This window comes from Budorcas taxicolor, chromosome 12 (assembly GCF_023091745.1).
Source record: "Budorcas taxicolor isolate Tak-1 chromosome 12, Takin1.1, whole genome shotgun sequence".
Lineage (NCBI taxonomy): Eukaryota > Metazoa > Chordata > Mammalia > Artiodactyla > Bovidae > Budorcas > Budorcas taxicolor.
The window spans coordinates 19,592,883-19,605,471 of NC_068921.1; the positions used below are offsets into that span (position 1 = coordinate 19,592,883).

Here is a 12,589-nt window from a genome sequence, read left to right on the forward strand (position 1 = left end):
GCGCCCCGCGGGCGCGCGCAGCCCTCACGAAGCAAGCGGAGCGCGCCGCCGGGAGCCCGCCCCTCGGCCCCGCGCGCCGCGCGCGCCGGCGGTTGCAGGCGGCGGTTGGAGATACCGGAAGGGCTCCCGCCTCCCCTCACCCGCGGCCTCCCTCCCCGGGGGAAAGGCGAGCCCCGGGAGGCGGAACAAAGGCGCGGCTCGGCGGGGGAGGCGGACCGAAGTGCCGGGGGAAGGAGGGCGTCGGGGCGGGGCCCGTCGGCGCCGCGAGTCCATTTTGCAGCCGTTCCCGCCTCGTAAACGCGCGGTAACCGCGGCCGGAGGACTGGCGGCTGCGCGGCTCCCGGCGGCTTCCCCTCCACCGACCCCGGAGGTCCGAGATAAGTACGCGCCGGCCGGCCTCTCCTGGGGAAGCGGGGTGGGGACTTGCCCTGGCTGGGCGGGCACCTGCGTGCGTGGGGGCTGGCGGAGAGCTCAGTGTGAGCTCTGGTCTCCGCGGAGAGCAGCCGGGCCCGGTTACCGGAGGTGGGGGGAATGGCGTGCGGGTGGGCGGCCGGGGCCGGGCCAGCGCGGCCGGGCTGCAGGAATCCTGCTCCGCTACCAAGCGCTCCTGGCTTCACCGCCGGCTCCTCGGGGTCGCCTACAAAAGAAGAGGCGACCGTGAACCAGAGTCGGAGCGCGCGACCACCACCCTCTGGCACTAGGCGTGGGGAGGCTGCCTGGTGCCGGGGGAGGGCGCCCTAGCCGTGAAGCTCCTTAGCACAAAAGATCGCCAGGCTCTCCCATGCTCCTGGCTTTTTCACCAGGTCCTTGCCGGCTGGCTTTATTTGTGGGGGGGATGATTGGAAAAAAAAATTGAGGGTCAAGACTAAGGATCCTGTGCAGATAAATGCATAACACTCTTCTTTGTTCTTTCTTTGCAATAGCCTCGTTTTGATTACCAGTCACGACCTGAAGAAAAAACAAACGAAAACCTGATTGCTTTGCCTTGGGAACCAGTAACCCTGACCAATACTCCTGGCTTGCAAGTGACAGAGGTAAACTATTTTTCCCTACATTAAAAAGCACCCAATTTCTTCAGGCCCAGAACCTTTCAAAATCGAACTCTTGTCGAGATTATGTGTTCCCACCCTCATAAATGGTCTTTGTTCTTTTCATATTTTGTCAAAACCCAGAAAAATAGATTCAATACTTAGACATTCTTTAAATGACAGTTATTTGAAACATAATCCAAAGATTTGTATTGCAAAGGAAGAGAGGCTACAACAACTTTTGGTTTTAAATAGGGTTTGTCTTTCTTTTTTTCATTTCCTGTGTCACTGCTGCTTGGGTTTGTACAACAGGGCTTGAGTTTTCTGACCCTATAATAGGTATTTTAAAAGCAGAATTTCTTTTACATAACCAGTCCCTGTGGTAGAACTTGATGGAGTTGTTGATTAACTGGTTATACTTCTGTCTTGCACAGTAAGAAGATATATTTCTTCATACTCTCCTGTCTTTCCCTAAAAATACTGTCTTTTTTTTTTTTTTTGCACCAGCTGACATACTAAGCCTCTCTGGCAAGTCTTTCTGTAACGCCAGGTTATTTTTTATTCTCTACATGTATTGGTTACCTGGCCCTACTTCTGCCACAGCTGTTAAGCTATGCCCATCTCCACCAATGGTGCTTTGCACCTGGTATGCTATGTAACACTTTGCCCTCCCTTGAAATTATAGTTCAAGAGAGTCCAACTGTCTTAGGACTTTTCTTGGTTAATACACTATGCTCTAACTCACTCATGCTCACTGTAAATGTGTAGTTACAGTTTTTACAGTATCTCTACACATGTTAATTAAATCACCTTACAGTGATGTACGTCAATAGTTTACAAGATTGTCACACATTACTTATCTTTCCAAGAACATGAGGTAGGTATAAAAATCCTGATGCCATAAAGGGTAGAGCTAGTGCTTGGAAAGCTAGGTAGTTAGATGCAGTTTCAGTGCTCTTTACCCTTCTTCACTGGAGAATCTGTTACAACCTACTTCGTAAAAATTATAGCATTTTAGAAGGGATTTAGAGAACTCATGATTAGATGTCTCCATTTAACAAGTGAGGATCCTAAATTCTTGACCCACTTTTTGGATAGTGCTGCTGCTGCTGCTAAGTCACTTCAGTCTTGTCTGACTCTGTGCGGCCCCATAGACGGAAGCCCACCAGGCTCCTCGGTCCATGGGATTTTCCAGGCAAGAGTACTGGAGTGGGGTGCCATTGCCTTCTCCGTCGGATAGTGCTGAGGTCTCATAATTGGGCAACTCAGGTCCTATGCCTTGCTTGCTGTGTACAGTTTGCAGGGTTGGGTGGGGCTCAGTGTTTTCACTTGTAAAGTTAGGTGTTTAGCTAAATGATCGCTAAGAGCTAAAATGTTTTTAAGCCCAGTATTTTATTCTTACCCCATAACTTTTAGCACCATATACTATATATTGGTGATATGCAGACACATACTAATATTAACTGCCTTAAACTGTTTTATACTTTAAACTTAGGTAGGTATGGTAAAATATGCCTTTTTCTTCTTCTCTTCGTTTTTTTTTTTACTAAGTTCTATAAAAGTATGGTTCTGTTGTAAGGTCAGGAACTACTTGGAGAGGTGGAGCACCATCATACATCATTGGTCAGAGTGCAGAAAGTGGTATACTCTTTTCTAGAGGGAAACTTGACCGTTCTTTCAGGAGCCTTGAGAATGTTTCTACTCTTTGACTCACCTGACAATACACTTAAAGGAACCATTTAAGGAAATAATTAGAGTGTTGGACTAAGACTTTGCTACATTGTTCATTAAAATGTTATAATCCCCCCAAAATAAACAATAGGAAATAGCATATCCATAAGATGATCATGTTTTAAAGGAATAGGGGAACAATAGGGGAAATGCAAGTAATAAAATAAGTGGGAAAAGTGGACACAGAGTTCTGTTATGCTACCAGTTCTGTTAAAATATGGTGTGCATACACAAGATTGGAAGAAATATGCCAAAATAATGTTAGAAGAAATACACCAAAAATTATATTATTATTATATTATTATTATTATGGTTATTTCTTGGCAATGTGACCATGGGTAATTTTTTCCCCTATATTTTCCTGAATTTTCTGTAATCACAAATTATAATTTTAGAAAAACAAAATCCACTTGTATGGATAACCTCTCCAACATTAGTATGGTGTCAGCTTTCTATGTCCTTTTGTAAGGCATTTCTTACATCTTGTATGATAATACCTCTGTAAATGTGCTATATTTTGGAATTTAGGGCAGGAACGGATTTTTTACTATTTCATCTTTTAAAACAGCATTAGATGGATTGTCCATTTTTGTATTCATGAAAGACACTGCTTGCTCTCATTACCTTGCCTTGAAACTGTCAGGTACTAGAGGAATAGCACCCCTAACAGGTAACGAAAAACAGGTGTCCTTTGACATGGAGAATAGTTACACTCCAGTCAAGCCCTTGAGGGAATCCAAGCAGATTCCCTTAATGTGGATGCTTTCTAATTCATTTGCATTATAGATGTAGATACATTTCTAAGGAAAAGTGGAACTGAAAATTTTTGCCGATAGTTTAAATCGTCTTTCCTGTGCAATAAGCACCACAACTGCATCCTATTTGGCAATAGCCTGGCCAGCCCTTCAAAATTCCCAGAGGAGCTCGCTCTTTGTTCCCCCGAATATGTGCAGATACTGAATAGGAGGGTGGAGTGTCAGCATAGTGAATAGACTATAGCCAACCTGGAAACTGCTTAAAGTTTAGCATAATCAGCTTTCTATTTGAAATAATTTCTAGATGAGTTTTACTTAGAATAAAATGTGTATGTAATTCTACACTGAACAAAGGGAACTTGGTTCAGACCAATTTTATTGGTAGGTAGTACTGATCACTTGGCCACAGAATAACCTTTTTCTCTTGGCGCAGTATTACACACTGATTTTCACTTACCAGATAGATGTAGCTTGCTGTGTACTGAATTGACAGTACTTTTCTGAAAGCTGGTATTAACCTCAAATGTAGGGCTAGATGATGAAAACTTTCAATAGATACCAATCTGTTGGGGATAATAATTTAGGCTAGTGATTGCCAAGTTTATTGTTGCAAAAGAAGATTTGTTCTAAAATTTTTTTCACCTTCATTTAAACCTCTTTACATTTATTTGGGAGATAAGAAACCAGACACGTCTGGTTCATAACCAGTTCACGTCTGTTGGTAGTTCCAATTTAAGTTAATTTTAACTCTTAACAGGTAAAGATAAATAATCTGAATCTGGTTGGTACCAGACTAGGAGAATAATTTAGGCCATATGTTATGTTTCCTTGAAATTCAGACCCTCATTTTATTCTAATTGATTGCATCTGGGTGGGAGAGAATGGGATTTCATACCATTAGATATCCTCATAGATTTCTAAATAGTTGTTCATAAATAGGATAGTGATACCTGATCTAGCTCATAATCCTAGAACTATTGATTTAATGCTACTGATTAACAGGATTACAGAATAATATCTTGGGTGACTATCAGGTGAGAGAGAGAAGGTGTGAGATAAGGAGGGAATAAGAGGAAATCAAAAAGATTATGTTTCTTGAAGTAGAATGGGGAACATGAGATAAAAGAATAAACAAGAGTCAAGGAAAAAGAGTGGCATAGAGAAGAGAATGAAGGAAAGGAAAAAACTAATTTTTCCCAAGTTTGTCTAGACTATGAAGGTAATGACCTAGTTTTTGGTTTTTGAGATGTCATTTTAGTCCAAAAACTTGTGAACTTTCGGAGTAGGTAGGGCTTCTAAGCTGCTAGACCTTCTGTACTAGGTTTATTTTGCCCTAATCAGGAATTCTATTAGAAATACAGTGGGGGAAATTTTACTTATTATTACTTATTTACTTATTACTGCCACGTACTCTAGGACAGTGCCAGAAAAGGTAGGTTACTTATGTCTTATATGGCCACAAAGGTAAACTATATGGTGTTTGCAAGGGCCATGTAACAATTAGATAAGCTATTTTAGATACTATACGTGGTATATTTTCATATTCCTTTTTTAAGTTATCAGAAATTTTGTTTTTTTTCTTAATCTCACATTATCCTGTTTGGATCCTGTTTTGGCACAGTCTCTAAAAGCCAGAATGAAGTGTTAATAACATACTGATAAAGAGTACTTAAAAAAAAAAAACTTGGTAAATAGTTTTCATATATTATTAGATAACTTTCAAAACAGTTTTTCAATGAGGAGAAAAACTAACATGTGTAAGTGGTTTGTCCAAGGTCATAGATTGAGAGCAAAATGAGTATGTCAGTCTACTCATAGGCCTGGATCCAGAGATTTCCAGAAAGATACTTTTTATTTTATAAAAGATAAAAAAAATTATGAAGCTTATCATTGTCAGCTAGTATTTCTGAAGTTTTACCTTTTTAGCTCAATATGATTTTCTTATAGCTGGTCTCACGTGATTTTTTTTTCCCCAACTTTTGTGAAAATTTTCAAATATACTAAAAATTAAAAGTACACTACAATAGATATCCTTATATCCTCCACCTAGATTCAATTATTATTAATACATCTTTAGTAAGTTTCAAGAAACCATTTAGTGGATCTCATACTAAATTATCAGTATACTACTTGAAAATAAGATTAACTAGTGGGATGAGAGGATATGAGTTTTTTAAAAGGTGAGCTCTTTTATTCTATACTTTGTTTCAAAATAAGGTTGATTGATGACTGGCTATTTAGTAGAGTTCACATAATTTAGTTTTGTCTGTGAAGTGAGTTTCAGTATTTTCTATCTAGTTACTTGTTAGGTATTTAGATACTGCTTTGAAATTTCTGAATTCAAAGATCAAAGCAGGATGGAAATCAGGTTTAAATTTCTAAGATACAAGGTATAATCTTTTTATTCTCTAATGGGATTTGGAAAAAAAAATTGGATATTATTTTGAACTTTATATTGCTGTCAACTAATGAAGTGCCAAGATTTAATAGGAAAGGTTCTTTTAATTAAAAGGTTTTATTAAAATTATCTTTTAAGTGAATAAAATGAACACCTCTTCATTTATAATCATTTTGAGTTGATCATATAAAAACAAAAAGGCTCCCAGGAGGGAGAAGTCAACTTTTACTTGTGTTTTATGACTCCTTTCCTTTGGGTTGTGTTAGTCCTCAGTCATGCCCGACTCTTGCGACCCCATGGACTGTAGCCCGCCAGGTTCCCCTGTCCATGGGATTCTCCAGGCAGGAGTGCTGGAATGGGTAGCCATTCCCTTCTCCAGGGGATCTTCCTGACCCAGGGATCGAACCTGGGCTTCCTACATTGCAGGCAAATTCTTCACTGTCTGAGCCATCAGGGAAGCCTGTAACTGTTAGCTTTTCTGTCTTTTAAAATATTCTGATTGTTGTATTAAATACTCTTGTTGCTATTAATATATACCCACTCAAGGTAGTATTGATCAAACAGTTTTTGTAGTCTTCCTTGAGTGGATATTTTGAAAGTTCGCTTGAAAATAAATCTGTGGTGGTGTTATACAACTGCATTTGTCAAAACTCACAGAATTATGTACCAAAAGGAGTCTTATTCTCTGCAAATTAAAAAATATTTTAAAGTATAAATACAGTAGACAAATGAAGTTGAAAACCAGAGGAGGTGGTAGGTAACTAGTTATATATTCAGCTACTTTCTTTGTTGGTATAGAACTTGGGAGATTTTTTGGAATTCCTTGGCAGTGTGATGGTTAGGACTCTGCGATTTCCTTACTACATGCCCAGGTTCAATTCCTAGTCAGGGAACTAAGATCCCACAAGCTGTGTGGAGCAGCCAAAATAAACAGAACTTGGGAAGTTTTTGATTCAAAATAAGAAATGAATCTTGGAAGACTTGTTTGCCTTTGTATACCTAGTTTGAGATTGGTTAAGTTGAAATTTTATGACTGGTGTACAGAAATTTTGTTCACATAGTAAAGTTTCTTGACATCTATATTTGTCCCCCCAAAAAGGGGGCGTATATTTTAGTTTCGTCGAAGAAGTAAGCTCAGGTGATTTATTTAGATTTTTATGTTAGCATACTTTTAAGAAAAGAAACTGTAAGTTCCTTTACTGTGAAGCATACCCTTCTCTTAGTGAGGCTAAAACCCTTATTGTTTTCCTTTAAAACTTCAAAGGCAGCAAACTTGCCGTGGTTTCTTGGGTTGTTAGGCTAATATATCTCAGTTTTCTCTAAAAGTCAGCTAGGGAATTGGTCACAGAGTTTTGACATAAGGTTTTGAGTATAAAGCTAAGAAAATAAAATTGTTTTAATGTGGATTAAAATGAAAGTCTTTAAATTATGAACTAAAATTTATAAGTTGTATCACTAAAAGTGGAACAACAGGATCTACTATGGTTTTGATGCAATTTTTTTAGAAAAGGGACTTTCCAAATTACGTTTTTCTCTGGTTCATTTTAAGAGCTGTAAATTGATTATGGCTTTGGGATGACTATTATTTCTAAATTTTCCTGTGTGTGACATTTTCCTTTTTTCTTTTTGATACTTGATTGCCTTAAAATTCTTCTTGGCCGCTATTTCAGTATCCTCAGTTTTCTTCAAAGTTTCTTTGTCTTGGGTGCCTTTCTCTCCTCCTCATGACAAAACTTGGTCTCCTTTGTTCTTCCTGTTAGTTGTTTAACGTGCTTAGATAGGATTCTCTGGAAATACTAACCTGGCAAGGAAGAGTAAATTAGGTTTATATAATTCTAGGTGAAACATGTTAGAGAGCAGGGGAGGTGACAGAACCAGGACTAGTGGTGGAAGATCATGAAAAGTTTTCTTTCTTTGCTCTAAAGAGAGTGTTCTATAACTGCTTGATAACCTTTCAGCACACTAACCTCAGTCTCGGAAGCCATTCTCTTTCCAGCGCTTTTCGAAGATTATTTGATTTGTCATGTCACAAAAGATTTTTCAGAAAATAAGCTCATCACCATTTTTGCCATAAAACACTAAAGTCTGGCAGAATACTCTACTTCAGTTCTACATTGTTGTTTAGTTGCTAGGTCATGTCTGACTCTTTGCGACCCATGGACTGTAGCCCACCAGGCACCTCTGTCCATTGGATTTCACAGTCAAGAATACTGCAGTGGGTTACCATTTCCTTCTCCAGGGGATCTTCCCGATCCAGAGATCAAACCACTGAGCCACCAAGGAAGCCCCAATTCCACATATATATGTATTATATATTTATTATACATATATCTCTCACAACCTGAGACCATTAACTAGTTAGTCCTGCAAGTTCAGCTTTTCTTTTAAGTCTTCTACATTGTAGGTCCAATTGTGATTCTTTAAATTACTGTCAAAAGGTTTACTTACTTTTGGTTATAAGATGACATAGAGATTAGTAGACCCTATTTTATTTATTTATTTATAAATTTTATTACTTTGGTGGTCATATAAATACTGAAGGATATATTTATCTTAGTAAACTGAATGGGGACATATTTAGTGCTATTTTTGTTTCTAAAACTTTAGGGATAAAAGTTTTAAAATATACATTTTTAAAAGAATAAACTTGAATTGAGAATTAGTATTCTCTAGTTCAGAGGTCTCAAATATTTTGGTTTCAGGACCCCTTTACACTTGAAAGCTGAGGCTCCCAAGAGCTTTTATTTACATGTGTATTTGAAATTAAAACTGAGAAAAAATTTAAGGTAATTCATTTAAAATTATGATAAACCTATCATGTTAACATAATTTGTGAAAAATAACTTTTCAGAACAATTGTGAGAAGGGTGGCCTTGTTTTACATATTTAGAGATCTCTGTCAAGAACAGCCATTTAGTAGACAACAAGAGGAATCTTTTCTGTATCTCTGCATTACATCTGTTAAAATCAGTTATTTTGGTTGAAATATACAAAGAAAATCCAATTTGGCTTGGCACAGATACATAGTTGGTGAAAGGAGGAATATTTTAATGCCCTTTTTGGAAAACTATCACTCTTTTCTTTGATACTATACCAAAACTCAACAAGGGGTAGTTTCTTAAAAGTTAGTTGAAGTATGAAATCTGAAATCATATTTTTTTTAACATAATTGGTCTTTTGATCTTTTACCCAGGCATGACCTGTAACATGCATTGGTGATTTGAACCAGTTAATTTGCTGTGTAGTGTAGCTCTCCAATGCACGCATGCATGCATGCTAAGTCACTTCAGTCGTGTCTGACTCTGTGACCCTATGGACAGCAGCCCACCAGGCTCCTGCGTCCACAGGATTCTCTAGGCAAGAATAGTGGAGTGGGTTGCCATTTCCTTCTCCGGTAAATCTCCAAACAGTGACATATTTCATTATACAAAGATCTCTGTCGTAAAACAATACGCATGTTAATATTACCACTTGTTTCATTAGAAAAGTCTTCAATTAATGGTAAGCTATCAAGCTCTTTTAAGTGGCAACTATGTTTGCCAGAATCCAGTTTTCACTTAAAAATTCAACTTTTTACCATTGGCGAGAAACACTGTCATTTGTTTGCCTTGAAGTGATGGGCTCATTTTGTTTGTTTTCAGAAAAATGTCTGCCAGATACTTAAGTCTCCATATCCATAGTTTGTCATTCATTGTTTCAAGTATAAAAACCGTGTTCCCTGAAAAAAGCAGCTGATTAGCTTGTGGCTAGATTGCCTAATTGCTTTTCCTCCAGACAGTATCTGCTGGTATGCAATAGAAATACTTTGTGGTTACTTCATATTTTGTTATATGAAAGATTTAAAAAGACATGTACACAAGGATTAAGATTTAGTACAATGAATAATTTTTACTGTTTCATCAAGAACATTCTAAAATGAAACTGGCTGCCCTCACCTTTGCCCAGCTGTGGGTATGTGGTGGTGAATACATTAGGAATCCAGTTTGGGGCTACCTGTGGTCTTGTTTGGTTCCTGCTAAGGCCCCAGCTGTGTCTGCTTACCATTGCTTTTTTAATGGCGCAGTGTCAACACTGCCAAAGGTAAACAGCATCTCAGTATTACTATGAAAATAGTATTGTCCTCACAGGTGCCTTGGGAGAGCCTTAGGGAGCCCAGGTTTCTCCCCATTGCATCTTGAGAACTGATTGCTCTAGACAGTGCAAACAGCTTTGATTACTGTCCCAGTGGTTTTAAAAAATACCCATTTAATTCTCTAGGGAAGAATGAATTGCAGCTCTCTCATTTTATGTTTTTACCCCTGATTTTAATAATTGTAATCTTGCCTTTGAAATAGGAAAATGTGCCAGTTTTTAATAAAAGTCTCCATGAGAGAACATGCTTGGATTTATATCTCTGCTTCTTTCTTTAAATAGCATACCATTTTATGATTGTGGGCCCAGACTAAAGAGCTCATTCTGCTCAGACACTGAGTGGCTTTGTTTCTGACAGCTAGTAGTCAGCTCTGCTTTAAAGCAAGCATTTGGGCCCCGCTGGCTCCACTTGCAGTCGTCCCAGCCCTCGCCCTGTCTCAGCCAATGCCTGCTGTTGGAGAGCCCACACAAAGGCCTTGTGTACCGGGAGCCCCACTGATAAGGAGTGTGTTCTAGTCCCAGCAGATGAAATCTGCTTTGGTGTGCATTCCCGTCCCAGATTTCTCTTATTTTCTCTGTTTGACCAGTTATTTCTGTGACAAGAGCATTTTTTAATGGCTGTGAAGATAGTTTCTTCTAATTATTTCATAGTCCAAATGGAGGGGATTCCTGATGTAAAATAAAGTGTTTCTCTCTCTCTGGTAGGAGATGTGATGGAGCTGCTTGAAGAAGACCTCACGTGCCCAATCTGTTGCAGTCTGTTTGATGATCCCCGGGTTTTGCCTTGCTCACACAACTTTTGCAAAAAGTGCTTAGAAGGGATCTTAGAGGGGAATGTGCGGAATTCCCTGTGGAGATCCTCTCCATTTAAGTGCCCCACGTGCCGGAAGGAAACTTCAGCAACGGGAGTCAATAGCCTGCAGGTTAATTACTCCCTGAAGGGTATTGTGGAAAAGTATAACAAGATTAAGATCTCTCCCAAAATGCCAGTGTGCAAAGGACACTTGGGACAGCCTCTCAACATTTTCTGCCTGACTGACATGCAGCTGATCTGTGGCATTTGTGCGACTCGGGGTGAGCACACCAAGCACGTCTTCTGTTCTATCGAAGATGCCTATGCTCAGGAAAGGGACGCCTTTGAGTCCCTCTTCCAGAGCTTTGAGACCTGGCGTCGAGGAGATGCCCTTTCTCGCTTGGATACCTTGGAAACTAGCAAAAGGAAGTCTCTACAGTTGCTGACTAAAGATTCAGATAAAGTGAAGGAGTTTTTTGAGAAGTTACAACACACGTTAGATCAAAAGAAGAATGAAATCCTGTCTGACTTTGAGACCATGAAACTTGCAGTGATGCAGGCCTATGACCCAGAGATCAACAAACTCAACACCATCTTGCAGGAACAGCGAATGGCCTTTAACATTGCTGAGGCTTTCAAAGATGTGTCAGAACCCATCATATTTCTGCAGCAGATGCAGGAGTTCAGGGAGAAAATAAAAGTCATCAAGGAAACTCCTTTGCCTCCCTCAAATTTGCCCTCAAGCCCTTTGATGAAGAACTTTGATACCAGTCAGTGGGAAGACATAAAACTAGTGGATGTGGATAAACTTTCTTTGCCTCAAGACACTGGCACGTTCATTAGCAAGATTCCCTGGAGACTTTATCCATTATTTGTGGTGGTCATTCTACTTGGCCTTCTCATTTTCTTCAGTCCCACCATGTTCCTAGAATGGTCCCTATTTGACGAAATCGCAACTTGGAGAGAGAATCTTTCAAACTTTAGTTCCTACCTGCCTAGATCAGCTGATTTTGTAGAACAATCAGTTTTTTACTGGGAACAGTTGACAGATGGGCTTTTCATTTTCAGTGAAAGATTGAAGAGTTTTACTTTGGTGGTGCTGAATAATGTGGCAGAATTTGTGTGTAAATATAAACTATTATAAAATCTGTTTCAAGTACATAGTTCTGTGTCTTTTGTTAGAAATTGTTAGAATAGAGTGATAGTTCAGATTTGGTTAAGATTCCAGTCAGATATTGCCCTCTAAAAGTATTCCTTTCAAAAATAATGTCTTATACATGTTGAAATTAGGTAGCATAAAGATAAAAGTGAAATTTAATAGTTTAGTCTCCAGCCCTCCTTCCTTTTTAAGGTGCTTTTGAAATTAGCATCCTATCCCCAGTATTGGTTATGTTTGTGCTATGAAAGGAGGGGGTAAGAGAGTACATGATTTAATATTGTATTGATGAGGTAGTGTAATAATGATTGTTTTTAAGCATGTAATAAAGACTACTCTTGTAAAGCAACTGTTTTTTGTTTTTTGAGAGTGAGCATTCTTTTACAAAGGAATAAAATAAGATGGATTGAATTTGTAGCTTTTTCTGCAGAGGGTTGAGTTCCTTTTTCAATACAATGTAAATCTCATGTAAACAAAAACTGGCATTTTCTTATGCAAAGCTGACATTTTTAGGAGGGTGGAGATTTATTTCAGCTTGCCTTTTATCTGCTTTTAGGTTTTGTAAATTTATCACCAAAGGAATTTGGTGGTAAACTA

The 12,589-nt window shown here is 39.0% G+C and overlaps 1 protein-coding gene across 2 annotated transcripts; it reads left to right on the plus strand.

Moving 5' to 3' along the window:
• Positions 1-266: 266 nt before the first annotated feature.
• On the plus strand, positions 267-12,291 carry TRIM13 (tripartite motif containing 13). Of its 2 annotated transcripts, none has more exons than XM_052650166.1 (3): positions 267-370; positions 924-1,034; positions 10,749-12,291. In XM_052650166.1, the coding sequence occupies exon 3, from the start codon at positions 10,757-10,759 to the stop codon at positions 11,978-11,980; it is 1,224 nt and encodes a 407-aa protein (XP_052506126.1). In that variant the 5' UTR covers positions 267-370; positions 924-1,034; positions 10,749-10,756; the 3' UTR covers positions 11,981-12,291. The 2 variants fall into 2 exon arrangements, with proteins under 2 accessions (XP_052506126.1, XP_052506125.1); XM_052650165.1 differs by having other exon boundaries at positions 289-381.
• Positions 12,292-12,589: the final 298 nt, after the last annotated feature.

Bases quoted from the DNA above. Each gene is read 5' to 3' on its own strand.
- TRIM13 (XM_052650166.1), top strand. From the start codon at position 10,757: ATGGAGCTGCTTGAAGAAGACCTCACGTGCCCAATCTGTTGCAGTCTG.